At 41.7% G+C, this 21,657-nt stretch overlaps 2 protein-coding genes and 1 long non-coding RNA gene across 3 annotated transcripts; 1 reads left to right on the plus strand and 2 right to left on the minus strand.

Annotated features, from left to right (window-relative positions):
• Positions 1–230: 230 nt before the first annotated feature.
• On the minus strand, positions 231–7,688 carry nox1 (NADPH oxidase 1). The gene is made up of 13 exons (XM_076103620.1): positions 7,644–7,688; positions 7,356–7,451; positions 6,542–6,652; positions 6,095–6,179; positions 4,594–4,742; positions 4,144–4,337; positions 3,930–4,056; positions 3,668–3,760; positions 3,334–3,575; positions 2,520–2,682; positions 2,211–2,357; positions 1,996–2,120; positions 231–1,116 (listed from the first exon to the last, which is right to left on the minus strand). Exons 1-13 carry the CDS (start codon positions 7,686–7,688, stop codon positions 990–992), a joined length of 1,704 nt encoding a protein of 567 aa, XP_075959735.1. The 3' UTR covers positions 231–989.
• A 393-nt stretch (positions 7,689–8,081) lies between these two features.
• xkrx (XK related X-linked) lies at positions 8,082–16,814 on the minus strand. The gene is made up of 3 exons (XM_076103053.1): positions 15,824–16,814; positions 10,525–10,784; positions 8,082–9,829 (listed from the first exon to the last, which is right to left on the minus strand). The coding sequence occupies exons 1-3, from the start codon at positions 16,177–16,179 to the stop codon at positions 8,964–8,966; spliced, it is 1,482 nt and encodes a 493-aa protein (XP_075959168.1). The 5' UTR covers positions 16,180–16,814; the 3' UTR covers positions 8,082–8,963.
• LOC142962516 (uncharacterized) lies at positions 11,898–15,006 on the plus strand. Its single transcript, XR_012957326.1, has 2 exons — positions 11,898–12,520; positions 12,849–15,006. It is a non-coding gene; the product is annotated as an uncharacterized LOC142962516 (long non-coding RNA).
• Positions 16,815–21,657: the final 4,843 nt, after the last annotated feature.

Consider the following 21,657-nt stretch of genomic DNA (forward strand, 5'->3'; position numbering starts at 1 on the left):
GAGTTTGGAGTTGTACACATGAAAAGGTATTAAAAATAGCAAAATGTGAAATAAAAAAACAATAAGTCCATCCAGGTCTTAGAGGATAATTAACCCACAGGCTACGTGACAGGAAGTCTTCCTCCTGCTTTACTTTTATCGTCTTATCACTGATAAGGAAATGCCAGCCTATAATAAACCAGCCTGTTTCCAAGAAACCTGTTTCCTTAACAAGTACAGTTCCAGAAAAGTCAAAGTTCAAGAACACATTTTATTTACAGTGTTTGCAGGCAAATTCTGAAAGATGAAATATGCTGATTTCAAGCTAAAATGATTAGTCCATCAACAGAACATGAATCAACAATTTTGATAATTGATTTAAAAGTTCTATTTTAGTCAAGAAAAATTCCCCAAATCCACCGGCTCCAGCTTCTTAAATTATAATTGTTTTCTGCTTTTCTTTGTCGTTTGTACGCGATCTGAAACTTGGGATCTAAGAAACTTTTTCTGACATTCACACTAAAAACTATCAGGAAGATTATTGACGAATGGAAATGATTGTTGCTTGCAGAGCGGCTATAGTAGTAAATTCTAAATTACAATATGAATCCTTATGCAAAAAACCACCTGACGTGTTAAGTGTACTAGAGAGACTAAAGGTTTGAGGTCCTGATGTCTTGTAAGAGTAAAATATTTCCTTATCTATAGAGTCGCAGGCTTCACCAGAAGTGCAGCTTAAAACTGGTGATGCAATGAGAGAATATCTGAGTGTGTTTGACTGTATCAACAATGATTCATAGTGGAAACTCCTGGTTTCATCATTGATAAAAAGAAGTTAGTCCCTGAGTAGTGCAGATGAACAACATGTTCTGCCTCTTTGTCAGTGTGTCAAACACACCCAACTGTTGCCACAGGTTGCCGGGCAGCTTTCTCATTTGTTGTCTTACAATAATACAGAAACTGTTGACCTTAAAACACCCAAATTATGCTTCCTTGTTTGTTTTTTCCACTCAGAAATTCTCCTTGTTGAAGTAAAATTTGGTCTTCCGGGGATCCACATCTGAGTATTTGGCACATTTCTTTGACAAGACTTTAGCCAGAACTGCAGGGCCACACAAGAAAGTTCCCACCACAGACCTGAAAACATGGAGAGTTAGGAGGTTAAAGTTTTAACGTGAAAAGTGCATGACAATGGGTGGAAAATATCAGAGTACAATCCACGCAAGTAACGATGATAAACAATACTAGATATGCAGCACAAAGTGCTTTACAATAAAGGAAAATAGACATAAAAACAGGGAAAATAAGATGGAAAATAGAACAATAAAATTAAGGCAAATACAAGTTAAACCCACTGAATGATAAAATTAGTACCCATATTTGCACATATACATCAATAAACATTGCAGCAGCATCAGAAGGTCTCATCTACTTGAGTAGTGGAGACTTGAATTTTTTAGACGAAAACTCAAAGTATTTTGCCTCCAGTGTACTCTCGACCAATCTCTACTCAAGTTCTGTACTAATACCTGTAATGACTAGTAACTTGAGGTGGCAAATAAATGTAGTGGAGTAAAAACAACATTTAAAATGTGGTGGAAGAAGGAAGTAGCAAATGGAAATACACAAGTTAAGTTAATATATTACTTAATAAGTAAAAGTATTTTCCATCACTTTGTATTTAAAACCAGCTGCAACAGTAAAACACTGCCCACACATTGATGCATCAGTATGAACAATCTATTTATATAATACTTAATATGTCAGTCTTTTTTCTGCAGAAGCAGTACTTTTACTTTTGATAAAGTACATTTTGGTGATACCTACTGAAGGATTGTAGGATTGTGAATACAGGACTTATACATGTGATGTGGTATTTTTACATTGTTTCACTGGTACTTTGACAATGTAAAGGATCTGAATACTTCTTCCACCACCGATCAGTCAATCTCCTGTATTTTAATAAGGTATAAATTATTTTTGAATTGATTTTCTAAAAAGAGGATTTTATCTTACGTGGGGTTTTCCTGGCGGACTTGTTCGAACTCCTTGTCCCAGACGGGTCTGCCATATTGAGTTTTCTGTTTGAGCCCAGTGACCACATCGGTGTCCTCATCAGAGTGAATCCAGGCATGAGTAGCCTGTGATGAAGAGCGGGGGAATAAAGGAGATGAATGAAATAAGCTGAACGCTGTTTGTCTGAACTTTGTCTGTGATTCACACACACTTACATGGCCTTGATCCCATCCGGTCAGATAGAGTTTGTAGGTGAGGAAGTCCGCCATTCCTCGCTCCTCCATCTCTCTCTCCAGCACCTGCAGGAGGTCGGCGAACCACTCAAAGGCATGTGTTTCCCGGCAGATCCAATAGAAGTAGATCTGAAACCAGGAAGTAGATGCAGGCGTGTTGAACAATGATCCTCTCACAAAAGAGCAGATACTGACTTGTCTTTCTAACGTGGGTGGATTGAGTTCGTTATTTAAATACATAATGACAGTGTTTACAGGAATAAATTGGGACATGACTCTCTGGGTTGTTACCTTCCTGGTGCGCAGTTTAGGGTTGGAGATTTTGAACTTGTACCAGATGGACTTGAGGATAGAAGCGAAGGGAGTGACTCCGATGCCGGCACCGACCAGCATGCTGACCTCATAGTCGAAAACGTCCTCGCTGGCAGTGCCAAAGGGTCCGTCCACACCCATTCTGAGGATTAACAATAAATAACCGGTTATCAGTTGCAAATTATCTACCAAGGCAATGCCAAGGCATTCAAAATGAGTTTAAATCATCATCATAAAAACTAATACAAAGTTGGCTCATGTTAGCTTTCATGCAGTTTAGCGTCACAATAAAACCCCCTATGTTACTCATCCTGTCGTCATTGTGGCTTTTTTAGTGCATTTCGCATTTTCTCTGAAGCTCTCCTAGTTGCCTTAATCATTCTTCACCTTGAAAATCAAATGCTGAGAATATAGGTTTTCATTTATTTTTATTAGAGATGCAGTATGCAAAGTATGCAGCAAAGGCCCAACACCACATACCAAAGTATTTATAGCATGAGTTAAGTTTGTGATGCCCGGCCCTGGTTTTGATTTAGGTGATCTGTGGGAGCTACAGACAGTTTGACAGAAAACTGGCTCAGGTTTTGGTATTGTGCAGGCCAGCACTAGATCAAAATCAATCTCAACAAGATAAGTTACTCAACAGTAACTTAAGTAAGAACAGGAAATTGGAAACAACCCAAGAAAATCTGTCCCACGGAAGTTAAATCATTATTTTTTTTGTTTTACCACAGTGCATGAACAAAATGTCTTCACTAACAATGTGGGCTTTTTTAAAAATATTATCACTCACTTGGGTCCCTGTGTTCCCTCTGGTAGCTGCTGCATGATATCAATGAGTTTGTCAGTCCAGTCCCCGGCCGAGCGGATGTGGACGCCGAAGAAGTCCTCCTCGGGGGCGGAGGTCATGGTGAACGGGTGCCACTCCAGCTGGGAGATGGCCGGGCAGTTGAGGAAGACGTACTGGCCCACCTCCATTTTGAAACCGTCCTTCATCAGCTGCAGCTCCAGCACCTTGGACGGATGCATCACAATCTGAAAGTAAAAAATAAACGACTGGTGAAAAAGCCGTCACATCATTTGCCAAACAACTCAGGAGGCAAAGCTGAATCCTGAATCAAACGTACCTTTCTGTATGTGACTGCCTGCGTGTAACGAATGAAACGCAGCACACGTTCACAGATGTACAGGACCATTGGACCGATCACCCACCACCAGGTCTAAAAAAAAAATCAATCAAGGGAGATAAAATGATTTTACAATTCACAAATGATGCTTGTATTTGTACTAGTAGTTGTAGAAATTATGTCAAGAAATTAGTCTCCGTTGCAAAGGCTGGTACAGAATAAAACGCAGCTTCTGAGAATTTTGAAATGGAAAAAGTCAAACCTGTGCTGGCCCTCCTTCAAACTGAGGGACGGGACACTCAGGAATTTGTCCCCAATCATCAAATCGATCTTTACAGAAGGTGAAGTTGTGCGCCGACTGTGGTGTCAGTTGCTTCCTCACAATGAATCTGCAGATTTGAAAGACCAGTGAAACCTGCTTGCAATGACACCAAGAACGTCCTCAAAAGAAAAGAAAGCTGAGACTTTTCCCTTACCCGGCTCCGTGAAACACGAGACCAGCAAAGAAGATGACGAAGAGATGGTGGGTGTACCAGAAGACTTCGAAGTAGCTGCGTCTGATGACCTCCATGGAGGAGGTGATGATGAGGATGAGGGCCAGAGTGATGATGACCCCTGTGAGGCCAGCGATGGTGGTGAAGACAAAGTATGTTGGGGTCTGCTGCGCATCCTGAGACACAAGAAGAGGAGGAGGGTGACAACGTGGACAAGAACAAAAGGAGGGAAGATGGTGGAGAAGAGAGATTTGACTTGAAAACTGTACTTCAATGCACAGACTATAAATAACATTTCGACCTTTTTATGTTTTGGCAAATTTACTCAACTTGTAATGAGCATACGATCCTTCAACTAATATGAAAGCATGAAAAAAACTACGATATTCAGGGATTTTATATCTCTGCATGCGTTTTGTTTCGACAACTTACAATATCTGTGGTGCGGATGGGGTTCAGGTAGGTGGAGTTTGGTCCGGAGTCTGCCAGGTTGGACAGAGCAGTGCTGAGTTGATCATATTCTCCTCGTCTGCTGTTGTTGTACCACTCCACGTTGAGCAGATGGGCGATCATGTGAACGGCTGTCAGAACGCAGAGAGGAGACACGTTATTGCCGCTGCATGATCAATCGATCAATTGTATTTACTGTGCAGGATCATCATGCAACATGGACCCAATACACTTTACAATTGAAAGAAAGCCTACACCAAGCACATCAAATTATAAACAAAAGTAAAACCACAATTAAAACAGTGTATTGTACGCTGTAATAAAGTGGAGGAATGTGTTTATTTTAGGGGCACGTTAGGCAAATTCTCTGAAACCAACCGATTTCTTTTTAACTGAAGGAAAGACCTTTGAGAGCAGCATCGAGAGAGCAAAGACAGCGTGTCGGTGCATGTGGTGTAATTAGCTCAGATAGGTTAGGCGGTGCAAGACCATGCAAGGCCTTATAAGTTAAAACTATGAACCTTAAAATCAGCTCTAGCTTGTACTGGTTGCCAGTGAAGAGAGGCCAGAATGGGTGTTAAGTGTTTTACATTTTCTAGTTTTTTTGTCAAGATTCAAGCTGCAGCATTCTGAACAAGCTGAAGAGCTCTAGTAGCACAAGTAGGAAGACCAGAGAAAAGGACATTACAATGATCAAGTCTGGAGGATACAAATGCATGGATTACAGTTTTAGCATCACACAGAATAAGTCAGTTTTTGGCAATATTAGCCTTGATATGAGACAGGAATGTCAGACGAGAATCAAAAGTCACTCTAAGGTTTTGATGGTTGAAGGTAAATCTACTTTTAGTCAATATTTATTATCCTTGGATTCGTTTGCCTCATACAAAATGTAACCATGACCCTTTTAACATTTTGATCTGTGTGTGTGTGTGTGTGTGTGTGTGTGTGTGTGTGAGAGTGAGAGGTGAGGAGGATGTACAGTAGAATCTATTTCTGTCATCTCATTTTCACTTCACTACCAGGAAGGAATGTAAACTGGTTTTCTTTTGTACTGTCCCCTGTCACCTTTAAGTAAACTATCTGATGAACACTGATACGCTGCGGGTCACACAGGTTGGCACATTGTGGGGAAATAAAGTATATCGTATTGTAGGGCAGAAAGCACACATTCAAAAAAAAAAAAAAAAAACATCCCTGAATCTTAATACATTTATAAGATTCATGTCTTGTTTCTGTTTATTTTATTCTGAAGAAAAGTGTTAAACATGCACCCAAACATGCACCCAAATCTGCATCTATGACACCGTTAAAATAAGCACAGACATTATCTCTGATCCAAACTTAAATATTGAGATAAGATTTAAAAAAAACATTTATATTGCTATAAATTAACCAATTAGTAATCTAATCTTTAAACAAAGAATTTCATCAGAAGAAAAGAAAAGGTAAGACTGAAAGACAATCGATTGCATAAGTTCACCTGTCATCAGAGCGATCATGTACGCCACCAGCTTGTGGAAACTCAGATTTTTGTCCAGTTGTTTTCTCATTGTTCTGCCGCAACACTGAAAAGATAAAGACGCATAAGAAGGTGAAAAGTCAAAAAAGAAGACAAAGAACTTATTTCCAAAGCAGTCATTTAAACCTCCCTGACCTGTTCAGGGGGAGGAGTCAGGGTGGCGTTATGGAAAACATGAATTGTCTTTACTTTTATTTCACCTTTAACACCAAGATTCAGCCCAAATGAACATGCATTGTGATAATCACCTATTCCAAAAATACTAAAACTGAAATGAAAAGAACAAAATGTTTCGGCAATATGTTTGGCTGCAGTCAAACTAGTTTGTATGACAGCATGATGATATGCCGCCATCATAAAAATAATGACAGCGCCTCGCCCTGTGACATTTAAGCATCATGGTCTTACCACAAAGGAGCCTCGGAGCAGCGACAGCAGGTTCCTGCACACCGGGAGGAGGATCAGCAGGCAGTTAAAGTTGAGGACAGCTGCAGGAGCTCTGGCCCAGGCCAAGGCAGACTGGAATAAAACACATGTTAATGTGTGATTATCAGTCGTGGAAGAAGTTTTCACATCCTTCACTTAAGTAAAAGTAGCAAAACTACAAAGTAAGATAAAATAGAATAAAATAAGATAGAACTTTATTAATCTCGAAGGAAATTATTGTGCCAGAGTTTCATTAAAGATTACAACAGAAGAATAGCAAAAAACAATAGAATACAAATATAAACATATATGAACAATAGAATAACAATTATGAAGTGTTAAAGAAACAATACTGACAAGTACAAATACTCTGTTCCAAGTGAAGGTCATGCATTCAAAATCCTACTTTAGTAAAAGTACTGGCAGTATTTGGATCAAAATATACTTAAATGACCAAAATAAAAAGTACTCAATATGTACATTATTATGTTCATTACTTCATGTTGCAGCTGGTAAAGTTGGAGCTTATTTTAAGTTGATGTACTGCTGGGTAGTTTAAACCAGTCTTAGAACAATACAGCATAATGTATTCATTCGTATTATATTTGTGCAAAGTAACTAAAGATGTCAAACACATGTAGAGAAGTAAAAAGTACGATATCTGCCTCTGTGATGTAGTAGAGTAGAATTCTGAAGTCGCATGAAATGGAAATACTTCAGTAAAGTACAAGTACGTCAAAACTGTACTTATATGGTTGAAGAAGCATTTTAGCTGACGTGTATTCTCCCGACTCACCCCTAGAAGATGACGCGTGTAGAAATACTGATCCCCCAAATCGTAGAATAGGTAAAACCAGGTGAAAAGGAAGATGTTGATGCCCATCCAGACCACCTGCAAACACAGCCAAGATCATGTTTCCATCACAGAATTAGTCATTCAAATTCATTTATTTTATTTTATTTGAGATGAGGTTGCAGCACTTTGGCCACAGACATTACTTATGCGCATAAACGCTGTGCGTAAATTGGTCATCTTTGCAATATGAACAATTTAATTCCTAACGTGTAGATAGACAGAACTCACCAGTATGAAGGATGTAAGTCCATTGTTGATAATCCAGTTCCCCATGTTGAGCTCTCAATCTCGACTGAGCAGCAGCAGCAGCAGCTTCCCTGCATCTCCACTTTGCGCTTTTATCCTCCACGCTCCCGTCCGGACTCCTCCCTCCTCTGCAGGTGTGGAGGCGATGCGAAAACAAAGCCTGAACAAAGTGCGTCGTTGAGGCGGTTTAAGGTTACTTGAGGAGAGGTTTCCCTCCCTTTGCTGAATGACCACATTCCTAGTTGCTGCAACCTCAGGTGAAATGAAGCCTGATCGGCAGGAATGAGGAAATACCCGTTACGACAAACGGGAAGTTCTGGCCTCTGCTGGGCGGCGACGCGATTGGTTTTATTAGGAAAAGAAATGTTTGTTGTGTGAGTCATGAGTGAGAAGTCATAAATCAAGTCAAATGACAATTCATGTGTATCGGATTATTTTATTTAGGTTTCAAGTAAAACAATAGTAGTCAAGGCACTGAACGAACAAACGACACAAAACATAAAAAAGGAGCAAACTGTGAAAGCACTTTTAAAAGTAGAAGCTAATTCATTGCGAGTCTGGTTAAAGCATCATCAACTGGGAGGTTAACAACACACGATGTTCCACACAGTCTTCTAAATCTTTTTATTTTTATTTCTCTTTCAACAGTTTTCACCAATGGTTGACGGGATTTTATGTATTCTTGTAAAACTCAAACCTGTACTTGTACATCAAGGCCACCAGACCGAGCAGCGAACAATACAAGGCATTCATCACAGCAGGTTTATGTAGTTGGGTAAAAGGAAGATACATCATTCTGACTTTCTCTTGTCCTCCTGCTGTTTAAAAAAAGAAACTGTTTCGTGCAGATGCAAACGTGTGCAAAGGCGGCATTCATGGTGCGAGTTCCCTGAGAGGAAGTAAACTGGGGGTTCCCCGGTCAGTCTTGGCATGTTTCCCGCACACCTGGCTCAGTCCTGTACATGACCCACTGCTGCTCTCTCAAGGCGGCCTTTGTGCATCGCTGCACATGTTACATTCTTTGGTGTACTGAGGCCTCGCTGTGCCCCAAGTGTACGTAGTCACCCTCAGAAAAGACATCAGGAGTTAACCTGAATCCCTCTCACAACCACAACAATGTAATAAAGTTCTGTGCACTTAAGATAAATAGTTCATCACCTTGCCGACTCAAAAAACACAATCATACGGGTTTTTGTGTTAAAAGTACTCGAGGTATCGTTCTGTGGTGCGGCCTACAGCGCTAGCTGAGATGCATTTCTACATTAGAGAACTTGCGAATTGAAATTCCCCACTAAGCCTTTCTCAGGCTGCATCCATCATGTCTTCACCAATGGCCGTCTCCCTCTCTCCGAGCTGACTGGTGAGGTCGAGAGGTTGTGAGTTTCGGGGGTCCAGCAGCTCCAGTGGCTCCTCCGGCATCAGCACCATGGTGGCGGCGGTAGAGTACGAGGGCGGCAGCTTCCCCCGTCGACCACTCGCTCCACTCCGTCCCGGACGGCAGCAGACGCAGTGCAGGCAGTCGTGCACGTTGTACTTGAAGAGGCGTCTGCAGGGGTGGCAGAACTGGTAGAAGAGCAGCATGAAGAGCAAGGCCAGGCTGTAGCAGATCAGCAGCTGGACGGCCAGCAGCGGGGCGCACACATACTCGTAGAAGTCCGACTTGAAGAAGTACCAGAGCGTCATGAGGATGAAGTTCTCCACAAAGCGTCCCGTGTAGTACATGGCCAGACGGCCCCACCGCTGCTTCCTCTCGATGAGCTCTCGATGGGTGAAGTCCAACTGCACCGCCGACCAGCAGAAGATGTTGATGCAGGCGTAGAGCAGCGTGAACATGGACAGCACCACCGTGGTGCCCAGCTTGGAGAAGTTCTTCTCCACGTCGTCAGTCAGCGAGCCTTTCCTGACCCAGAACTCGACCCAGGGGAGGAAGAAGAAGAAGAGCAGGTTAACCATGCCGACCAGGATCACCCAGTGCGTGAGCGCCGTGCTGAAGAGGACCAGAGCGGTGATCCGGGTGGCAATCTCCAACCCTCTCCACACGATCATGCACAGGTAGGCAAAAGGGCGCAACCGCACTTTGTAGTTGTCGTATCTGATCTGGATGGCCAGAGTGCTGCACACGAGAGCCCCGTATGTGATGGAGATCAGGGTGATGATCATCAGGACCACTGTGAAAACAAACACAAGCCATCTGTTAACTTTTGATCAACAGCATCACATCACCATTGACAAATGTCTCGTCTTTAAATGGTCTGAAGCACAGAGAACTCCTTAAATTATCAATTGAAACTTATCCGAATTCAATACATATTTAAATCTATTCACTTACATATGGTACAGACACTTTTTCAACATCTTTGGTCCAAACTGAATCATCTGTACAACTACTATACTGGGTGTGTTGCCCTCAAATCTGGTGCACATTCATGTCCCTCTGAAGAGGAATTTGATGATCTCTTAATTTCTCCTCTAGCGCCATCATCAGGTGAAATTTAGATTTTATCCTTTGCACAAATCTCTCGCTTTAAATTTGATGCCTTTGATATTATACACTGGCTTTTAACTACCTTTTAGGAGAAATACAGAAAAGACTTACCGGGTTATATGAGGCTATTTAAAATCTTCCGCCCTACTTTACTACATTTACATACATTGGAGGTGACATTTCATTTGATGTGTACAGTGTTAATTCAAGGTGATGAGTCATAGTCTTAAAGGGCTGCAAACCTCAAATCATTCCATCATTTCATAATATTTAAAAGGTACTTCAACCTTGCCAGGAATAAAATTCAGAGTGCAACCCCGTTCAGTAGTGATTTTTTTAGGACACTCATATAGTGGAACCTTAACCCCTCCATCTTACATCTTGCAGGGAGTAAGTATTTCTCCTGGATGGTGGCGTACAGCTGGAGCGTCAGTTGAGGAGCGGATCCCAGAAAAGCCTGGATGACCGCGGTGCGTTTGAAGGCGTTTCTGTGAGTGGCCAGCTTGCGCTCCGATTGTCCGATTTCCCACTCCATGGGCGTCCCCTGGCCCTTCTTCAGACTGATCTTCCTGGAGATGGTGACATAAGGCTCCTCCTTTTTGCCCGCCTTGAAATAGACCACCAGAGCCTCAAAACACCTGAGGATGAAATAAAAGAGCGACTAAGAGCGGAGTCACATGTTCACACCAACAGAGGGCAGTGCAATGTAATGTTTAAGTTACCACAATGAGACCCGATGTCTCTTGCACTTTAACATCGACATATAATCATCATAGTGGGAATATGAACGGGCATCAAAAGCTATAAAGCAAACACACGAGTAGAATAAAGCAAAAGAACGGAGGCTATATACCAGCAATTTGTTGTAGCAGCTTGTTTTGAAGTTGCAGCTTGTTTTGATATTACATATTATAAACACAACGCTGATCTCAGAAATGTTCTGTAACATAAGGGCTCCATCATGATAAATACACCTATCTTTGTAAATCACAGCTAAACAAACACAAACACAGCACTGAGAATCCACCAGAGGGCAGCCAGTAGAAAGAAACGAAAACAGCTTCCCGGAGGCCTGCCTGGATCAACTGAAAACCTCTGGGTGTGGTTCTCTGAACGTTTGCAAGGTAAATGCTCCCTGTGTTCAGCCCGACTGGTCGAAATCAACACTATTCATGAGGACAGAAACATGTTTTGCACTGCGAGAGATTTCTGTGTAGACTGAAAACTTAAAAGAAAGTGTGATTGTTTCTAGATTTAAAAAATATGAAAAATGCTTCCAGACTGGTTTTTGGAGGCCCAAAGGACAAACGTGTGTAAAATAATTGCAGAACCAACTGTTCAAGCTGCAACAAGCTAACTACCTAAACTGGAAGTACAAGGTTTCCACCTGCCAACAACAAAATGTCAGCATCATAATCCCTGAAAAGCACTTGTAAACTGACTCGAAAGCACATCTCCTTTCAACACACAAACCTCGCCCTTTGACGATTCCCACTGCAGCACTAAATCTCACATCACTGTGCTGGAATGTCATCTTTTGCTCCGAAATCTCCAACTTTGGACATATGACTCCTCACAGGAATCTATCGCTCCATGGTTCAACTATGTGTTGTCCAGACTCTCCAGAGTCAGCAGTCGGACATGTTGCTTCAGCTGCTGCTGCTAGAAGGGAAACTGTACTCTTTGCCTGCAGTGTAAATGTGGCACAGTGCCAAGAGTCCACACTGAACTGTCTTTGACCCAAACCTCACAGGCTGGCAGGGGATTAGTTGTTGTTATTTGGAAGCAGGCTCTTATATTATCTCTAAACACATTCAGTCCAAGACCGATAGCCACAGACAGATCAGGGTTGCTCAGCTTTAGTGTTCAAGGTCGATGACAGAGAAACAGCGAAGGTAAAAACCTGATTTACTGACATCCCCTCCCTTGGAAATCTGGCAGCACAATGGCGCTGAGGACGCAGAGTGAGGGTGCTGAACTTCAGCCAGCGTGCACTTAGGATTCAGACTGTGAGGCAGACTGAATTTCACTCAGGGGAGGGGGGGGGGGGGGGGGGGGGAAACAGCAGGGCAGATGAAAGCATTAGCCAGGAGAATCAATATGCTGACTTCTGACGAAGCGACTTATAAAAAAGGAACCAGTCCGAAACAGCAGTCCGATGTGACAAATGCCACACAAACAAAGAGGAACCGGCTTCAAAAAGAAGCCAAGAGACTCCTGTGACGATTTTAATACTGATGTTTTTCTGACTAATGAGCGGCAGAGCATTCAGGAAATTCTTTCAGCAGCTCTTTAGCAAGATCCTCTTGTTTTGGTCGCCTGGGATTACATCATCAAGCTCACCGCAACGCTAACACGACCTCATCTGACTGTGGTGAGTTGGTGGAACACAAACAGACACAAAACACAAAGCTCTGCATGCCAAGACTGGCCTAATTTGACAGAGTAATGTAGTTTCTGTCCCTGATTCATGTACTTAAGGAGACACGTCAAGACAAGTTGCAAACATACCGACCCCCTCCTTAAAGTTGCCATATTGACTCTGTAGATACTGTGTCTCATTATCTTCTGCTAGACTCCAATGCAACCAAAACAAGGCTCTTAAAAAGGTTCATCATGCAGTTATGTGTAAAAAGAAAAAAAAGAAAATGTGACTTGAAATTCCGCTTTTGATAGCAGACACGATGTGTTTGACTCCGCAGCCACAAGACCAGCAAATTACACCGTCCCTGAGTCACACAGGAAACCTCCCATCTGAGACAGGAGGGAGCAGACGTTATCTATCTACAGCAGCACAGCTTGGAACAAGATCAACTTGAAAGAGAAAGGGAAAATGAACAGAACAGAACTAAATGATCTGTAATAGCAACCCCAGTATTTGTTTTCTGGCTTCTCTGTCGCAATAAAAACACCAGAGACGTCACAGCTTACTGCAAAAAAATAAATAAATTGCGTTCATAAAACTCACATTAGAGAGGCGGGATCTATTTGATATTGAAAGATGTTTCATGGTCATGGCGGTTCAACAATCACCGGCACGAGCAAAGCATTCTCAGGTGGAGCAAAGACGTGTGCAGCATCACAAACTAGTGCGTGTAGCTGACAGAAAACTGCTGCTTTTGGTTTTCAGCAGCTTTCTTTGTTCAGAGAACAATCCTTGATAGTCTGCAGCTGCAGCAGCAGTGAGGCTCACTGGATCACAGTGTCAGCTCGGCAGGTAGCTCGATCCAGACTGAAATATCTGAACAACTATTGGATCGGTTGTCATAAAGGAGGGCGACAGTCGCAGTCCACTTCCAATCTGCCAAGAAGAAGGTGAAGAAGAGGAACACTGGACAACACCACCATTTTAAAATGCACCCAATTAGCAACGCAGTGTACACAGTGCACTACATGAAGTGTACTAAGGGAAGCACCTATATTTAGACAGAGCACTAGTGTTGCTTTTCCACTTTATTTTTTTTGTTTGCACCAATACCAAAGTGATTTTATATTAAAAAGAGTACTCCACCAGATTCAGCATTGCACTCTATAACATCGTCGCACTCCCGATGGACAGATTTAAAAATAAATGATCGAAATCGATGAAGCAGAACCAGAAATAACAGCTTTTTTCCCTTCCTTGTCACAACATGGCGGCTACATTTCCCACAATGCAACTCAGCTAATGTAGCCCCGAGCCGAGATGAGGATGCAAAAGTCTGGTGAGATCATTTCAGTCATCAGTCAAAGTCTCCCTGAAAGATAAGTCACAAATCAGACTGTCGTCAACAAATCCACCAGCTCTGTTGCTCTGCAAGCTCCTCACAGCCAAAATGTGACCGATGTATTTTTACAACACTTCTGTCTAACACTCTCACTCAAGACAGAAATAGACTCTGGAGCTGCAGGCGGTCTATCCGAAAATACTCTTAATACTCTGTGTTACATTGTCCTTTTACTTTGTACTCAAATGGCATTTATCACAACGGGTAAAACATGAAGTACCTGAGCCTTATGTGCTGTATCCCGAAGAGATACAGACTTTTATCAGTTTTGACGGGCTACATTAAGCAATGGCCGCACTGAAATCCAATTTGTTAGCTCAGCGTCGGAGATAAGATCATTTCCTGTCTTCTTAATGTCATTGTAAAAGATGCTTCTTCTGTAGCTCTCCTAGATCTTTATTCCTTCTACATCTTTTCCCTTATATCTGCAATCTGTTTTAAAATGTATCGGGCTGGTTATATTTTAAGGGTGCACTGCAAGCCGAGCAACAAATCAAGTAATTTATAAGCCTCTTTCTCTTATACATTTTATTCGTATACATTTTACACTTTCTCTTGCAAAGCATTCTTCCTGAGGCCCATAAACCTGCGATGAACTCAAGACAGAGTTGAATTTCTAGCCCTGTAAAAACAACACACCCTTCAACTACCTCTTATTGTACAGGAAATTCAAAGAAACACCTCAGGGCTCACTGTTAACGTACCAAAGTTCAGAGCAAAACAAAGAGAGTACGAGTTGTATATTTGAATTTCAGTGAACTTAAGCCTCCGCCTACATCTTCCTGCATGAGTCACGTTTCACCAAACAAGTCTCTCAGCTGAGATCAACCAGCATTGAAGTGTATAAATGGAACACCTTCCTCAACAATTTCCAAGAATAAACAAGCTGTAAAATTTATATTAATCTACAACTCCTCTCTCCTCGAGAGCCAATCCGGCCGGGTCAGCTGTCGGACTGGTCGGCAGCACCGAAGGCCTTCACCCTGAGATGAGGTCATGAATGTGAAGGAAGTGTCATCAGGGTGTGTGCCAGCTCGTCAGAGTCCAAATCTGATTCTCATTCAGTGCAAAAAAATAAATAATCATGACGCTGCAGCAGTCTGTCATAACACATTAGTGTTCTTGATAAAATGTAGGTGATGAACTGCAACAGATGGATGCTGATGGATGGAGACTGACAGTCAGTGATTCTGTGCACTCAACACAGACTGTCTATTAGTATCCCGGTAACTGCACTGCACTGCAAATGGAAAGTGGAAGTTGCATGTCCAGTTAGATGTAAGTAAGATGTGGAGCTGTAGGTGAAGATTATTTTCTTTATCGATCAATCTGTCAGTTTTCTCAACTAATCGTTTTGTGTCCAACATGTCAGAAAATAAGGGATATTTCTTTCCAACTACACCCGTGATGTTGTCTTCAAGTGTCTTGTTTTGTCAGAGCCAAATGTATTCAGTTTACAATCATGTATGTGCAAGTAGAAAAGCATAAAATCCGCACATTTGAGAAGGTGGAACCAGCAAAAATGTGGAATTTCATCTTAAAAAATGACAAACTATGAATCGATTATTTAAAAAAGTTCTCGTCTATATTCAATTCATTTACTAATCTTTGCAGCACATAGGGGCATGAGTAATGAAGAATTATAGAGAAACATTTCAAATTTGTTCCATTAGAAATGCAAGTTTGGGAAGACATGACTTATGTTCATGGCTTTTTTTTATGTTTCTGGTGATTTACTACAAATCCCATCTCCCACTGGCTGACTGAAACGTTGGATTCACACCTTCAAGTATCTGAAAACACTTAAGACAATTTCCAGGAGTATTTAAAAGTTGTATGATTTGCAGTGAGTATTCCTCTAACATAGTGACCCCACCACCACCACCACCACCCCCTGACCCCTCACCCACCTAATGGGAGGGCCGAGCAGCAGCAGGTGCAGGAAGAGGACCAGGGGCCGGTCCCGACCCAGGTCCCTGTGGATGAACGTCAGCGCCAACTGGATGAGCAGGGCTGGCAGCAGCATGAAGGCGATGGTGAAGCTCAACCAGATGACATCGTCGGTCTTGTGGTACATGCTGCAGAGCACCGCGGCGGTGACGAACTCCGCGCAGTAGAGCACGGTGGCCAGCACGACGCTGAAGGGAGGCAGGATCCGGCTGTGATTGACCACCAGCATGACTCCGTTCTCCGCCACCGCGGAGCCCTCCTGCGGGTCAATGTCGGAGATCTCCCTCTCTTCCTCCTCCATGGTCACCTCGCGCATACTGTTATTGAATTTGATCAGAGAGGATATTTGGACGTCGCTAAACGCACGTTGAGCTGAACTTGCCTTAGCGTGCTCCAAATAGAAACGTCACTTTGTTGTTGTTGTTGTAAATACTTCCCTTGGTCCACCGTCTCTCCCAACTTTCCACCAAGTTGATCATCGCTGGTTTCACATCATAACTCAACAGCTCGGCGGTGCCACCGCTCCACTGCACCCCCCACCCCCCCACCCACACACACAGAAAAAAGGCTTTTGTTTGATTGTCTCGTAAATCGTCGTACGTGGCGTTACCACCCGGTTGAATCCCAAGGAAACCCCCTCACTGTCTGCAGGGATATCTGCGCTGCTGTTGCACCGTCAGAGTTCAGGATCTGGAATTTGTCAGCGTTGGCATGCGGCACTCTCCAAATAAAGACTTTCGCCCGGCGATCGTCGTCCAAACTCAGGCCATCAGTACTTTAAAATGAGTTAAATTCTGCTTAAAAACACACAGGCTTCGTCCCGCTGTGGAGTCGGTGTGCAGCTGGTTTGAGTTCATGGGGTTTTCGTGTCGGAATACTCTTGGTTCAGGTTTTCTGGTGCGCTGTCAATGCAACAGCTCTGCGTTTAGTCATCCAAAACACACGGGGAGATACCGGAAATGAATGAGCGCTCTTCAAAGTAAGAGCGATTAGAGATACGTTATGATAGAACTTTACTCAAGAAAGACATTTCTGTGCCAAGATCAGACACTTAATGGACATATATTTATACATACATATATGTATATATGTATACATACATATATGTATATACAACAGAAGGGAGGTGGAAAGTACAAATTACAAGAAAGTAATAAACTGTACAGAAAGAAAAGCCATATGGATAAAAAAGGAAAGAGAAATCACAACATTATTATCATAACAAAGCATCTCAGGGAGGTGCATCTGCTTGCTCTGCAGGCAGAGAAATAAATGGAAATGGAGAACACTGAACTGTATGAAGCGGTGATGAGCACTGCATGTATACAATAGTATGAAAACAGTTGAAACATATATAGAAACTGAGGAAATGTGTATAAATGCATCTGGTGCATGGCAAGGCTATTTTGAGCAGCCCGACATGTGATATCTTGCACAGGTCACTGTGACTTTGAGAATTATACTGTACTGCTACTACTACTACTACTACTACTACTACTACTATTACTACTAGCAGAGAAGGCGGTCAATGTTGTAACATTTCAGTCCATTTTTAAATAACTAACATAATTCGTAAAGGAAAATGAGGATTAATTGTGAATTGAGAGGAATGTTACAATTTATTTTTACATTTCATTCTCTCTGGACTACTTTTGCCAAACTAACTGCTACTGATACAGTGAGCGATGCACTGTAGTTTTATTACATCCAGTATGTGTCTATTCCAAGTGGAAGCACTGCGTAGGGCGAGCAAAGGGAGATCAGTTTCTCTTCGCTTCCATTTTTAGTTTCCACCGCCAGAGAAGACTTGGCCTTGTTATGGGGCCTTGCAGGCCTGCGAGTGAAGCTGCCACACAAGCAGGTTCAGTACACACACACACACACACACACACACACACACACACACACACACACACACATACACACACTGAATCAACTATTACAATTTCACTCCATCTTCTCATTCACTTTACACACAGGCATTTCTCATTATTTTACTATTTGTTAAGGCTAAATGCTCATTAGACAACGATAACTTTGTGTGACCCAGAACAGAACTGGTTTGATGTTTGCGCAACTACTTATGCAAACAAGGATCCTTGTTTGGGAGGCGTGTGAGAAGGACACAATCTGAAGTGAAGTACCCATATTTCCATTGCAAAACTATTCTCTGTTGCTTAGGTTGATGTCAACATGACCTTTCACTTTAGATAAACCATTTTATTTTGACTGAAAAGGAACTTTAACATTCCAGTTTGGGAGATGTAACTTTCCCTATAGCTACAAATGGAGTTTTTCAGTTCATATTTCACTTAACTGTGGAACAGTTTCAACACAGCTCAACCCAAACATGCCAACCTCTCTCTGTCTAATCAGATCTCATCTAAGTCAGTGGTCGACACAACCTATGAAGGCTTGTCATTACTTATGCATGTGTTTGGTGAAGCAGTGGTGTGGGTCAGTGACTTCAGACTGCAGAGGCTGTGTGCTCTGTGGAGATAAGGGGGCCGTGGAAGATGGAAACCTCATTACTGAGCACCGGCCATCTGCATAGTGTTACCAGCCAATCAGGACGGGGATAGGCTACGCACATAGAAATAATTACACTGTTTGTCTGTGTTTTAAATTCTGTACACTAATCTTTGTCTTGAACTATCTTTAAAGTGATAGTTCTACATTTTGGGAAATATGTCTTTGCTTTCTTGCTGCGAGTTAGATGAGAAGATACCACTCTGGAGACATATTTTAAATGTGAAGCTACAGCCAGGAGCTAGTTAGATTAGCATATTTTAGCTTAGCTTAGCACAAAGACTGGGAACCGGGGCGAACAGCTAGCCTAGCTCTGTCCAAAGGTAACAAAACCCATCTACCAGCACCTCTAAAGCTCACCACATGTCAGGTTAGAAGTGTAAAAGTAACAATCCTCCATTTTACAGGGGCTCCTTGTAAAACCATAATGTGACTTTCTTACACTGTTTTTTGTACGGATTAAACAAACCAGATATAAAGTGTTGATTACTAAACTTGTGGTGCTGATTTTTTTAAGCCAAGCTAGCTGTTTGCCTCAGTTTCCAATCTTCATGCTAAGCTAAGCTAAGCTAACCGTGTCCTAGCTGTAACTTTATATTTACCATACAGAAAATTACATCATTTTTTTCTTCTCATCTTATGTACTTTCAAGGCATAAAGCAAATAAACAAATTTACCAAAATATTAATGAATTCCTTCTATGTTAATGTATTTTAGCAGAAGCTGTGGAGTAGTCCAGCTGTAACCCAGATTGCAATAACAGCAGTCTGGGGGGCTTTGAAACATGTTTGCAATGTGGATAACATGAGGTGCGGTCCTCAGCTGCTGCTGTTTTTTCTGTGTGTGTGTGTGTGTGTGTGTGTGTGTGTGTGTCAGCTGACGCAGGGCTGTGGTCAGATTCTGGGATGAGTCTACTCAGCAGAGGAGGGCAGAGCCTGATTGGATGTTGGTTTAACGACATAATAAGATAAAGCCTGCACACAAACCATTGCTCACAAACATCTATAATTTAATTGTGTCTGCAGAAGCTCTGTTTCATAGTCCGCTCTCCATTGTCCTTTTGATTTTCCTATATAAACATTGAGAAATGAAAAAATCAGTGCTGTGGATTGGATTGCATAGAGGCTGCAAATCAAAAATATGTATGTTCAGCTTTGAGTAGACTGAATTGTAGCCTCAGCCGTTTATCTTTGCATGTCAAGGACTTGAAAACAGAGCCATTATTATTTACGGAGACTAATGTGCACAGCAGTCTCAGGCAGTGAAAATAGATCCTGTCATTCTGAGGCCATCTAGTGGCTCATGCTGCATTACAAAAATGTGTTGGACTGGCTCCCTAATTGCATTAACCATTATGTAACGTGTTGATCCTGTGTAAAATTGTATTTATTTAAGTTACATTTTAATTTATTTGTGTATGAAATGTGTCTATTATAAATAAACTTAACATTCCTCAAATGCATTTTCACCTGAACTATAATCTTGTTTATTTCCCTCTTTATTATCCACACTGAAAGTTTATTTGACAGGAACATTTCTCACTGATCAACATGAAAACAACAAAAAATGTAAATAAAAATAGAATAAAATGGCAAATCCACGACATAATAAATATGCACATAATAGTGCAGTACATACCCACTAATACATATTAAAATAAAGACAGTAGCTTGTTAGTTAGTTACAAACCGTATAAACATTTGTAAGCATATCAACCCGCCACCTCACAAGGAAAAATAGCTTTAGTTTCAAATATACCTGTAAACTTTGATGTACATTGTAGTGTGACAACACCTGGCTGTCACCCCAGTTATGATGTCATTATCTCCCACAGTGACTAAAGTTGTGCTAAATCTGTCCAAACGCTACGCATGCTACCCTTTCTAGGAGGTCACAGCACGTCACAGATCACATCACAAGACACAATTGCTCTCCAGGAGGGATACATGCACCTTCGTTTGGTCTAACTAGAATAACCACGCCATCCAATGGGATTAGCGATTGGTTCAGAGTACTCTGGGATTGGTTGGAATACCAATACAACGTTTCCTCAGGTTATACCTCCCACATGGGGTGACTAAAGGCTTACTGTGAGCCTGATTAGTTTGGTAGCAGGAGTAAACAACATGTTAATAGAGGCGAGCACCCAAACAAATGCATGGACATAGACTCACTTCTGTAAGTATTCTTTAAATTCCTTCTGTTTTATTAATCTCTTGCACATTTTGCACCTCTTGCATGTGATGTAGTTAGTCAGTGATTTCACTGAGTTTGTAATACTTTGTTTTAATCCAATGATTCACTGCATTTTACCACCCGTGTGAACTGTTCAGTCATTGTGTGAATTTAAACCGGTGCACTGTTATGTACAGTGTTTTTAGAAGTTATTAGATATATGAACAACAATGTATGAATATATGAGTCATGTTCATATGATAGTATTTCTATCAGCGACTAACACAAAGTAATCTACTGTAGGTCTTCTGTCCTGGTTTATCTTTAATTTACAAAGTATGGACCAAAACCAACCATTCAATGGGAACCAGAAACATCTCAGTAACCAGAATTACTTTAGTATTTGGCAAAATAAACTAGAAATTATGTTTTCTATTATGCACACACATTTTTGAATATACATTTCATTTTTTTTTTTTTTATCTCCACAGAGCAAACACTTTTACATTCACACAGTCCACAAATTGCACGTTCGGTACTGCAGACGGATGTTGAATTTATATTGACACTTTTATACGAAACTTGCTCTAAATGATTTGAGATACGTATAAAAAAACACTCTTCTCAAACATGAACAACCTCACTGAGTGTACTCGGTGTCTTTTACAGCCAAAACAAATGGGTCAGCTCGTCAACAATACTGTAAAAGCAGGCTGTTCTAGACTGGCTTTATCAGATTACGGAGCCTCAACAGATGCACTGGAGTAAGGACTGTGTTTTTTTTAGCACATGGCCCCACTTCCTCAGACACACCTGCTGCGTGTGTGTAACAACACTTGAGAGAACCCCTCATAGTTCCCTAAAGCTCCCATCAGCATTGATTAATTTAAACCAAGAACCTAGAAAAAAATAAGCTTTGAAATGAAGGTGAGCTAAGAATGCTAATAAAGCTAATTAGAGAGAGGTAAAAAGAGACATTAGCCAGATGTCTGACCAACTGTAAAAGTCTCCTACAGCAGACACAAAGCATCTTTGTGTTGGACCTGGCCGTGACCCCCCAGTGACTCCACAGACCGGCCCTATTTTAGTG

The sequence above is a fragment of the Anarhichas minor genome, unplaced genomic scaffold (assembly GCF_050575085.1).
Source record: "Anarhichas minor isolate MPS153535 unplaced genomic scaffold, ASM5057508v1 ptg000028l, whole genome shotgun sequence".
Classification (NCBI taxonomy): Eukaryota; Metazoa; Chordata; class Actinopteri; order Perciformes; family Anarhichadidae; genus Anarhichas; species Anarhichas minor.

Coding starts and splice junctions, on each gene's coding strand:
- xkrx (XM_076103053.1), bottom strand. CDS start 16,179: ATGCGCGAGGTGACCATGGAGGAGGAAGAGAGGGAGATCTCCGACATT. Junction 10,785..15,823: donor CTGCTCGGCCCTCCCATTAG/GTGGGTGAGGGG, acceptor TTTCATCCTCAG/GTGTTTTGAGGCTCTGGTGG. Junction 9,830..10,524: donor ATACTTACTCCCTGCAAGAT/GTAAGATGGAGG, acceptor TTGTTTTCACAG/TGGTCCTGATGATCATCACC.
- nox1 (XM_076103620.1), bottom strand. CDS start 7,688: ATGGGGAACTGGATTATCAACAATGGACTTACATCCTTCATACTG. Junction 7,452..7,643: donor GACTTACATCCTTCATACTG/GTGAGTTCTGTC, acceptor CTGTGTTTGCAG/GTGGTCTGGATGGGCATCAA. Junction 4,743..6,094: donor CATGATCGCTCTGATGACAG/GTGAACTTATGC, acceptor GCGTTCTGACAG/CCGTTCACATGATCGCCCAT.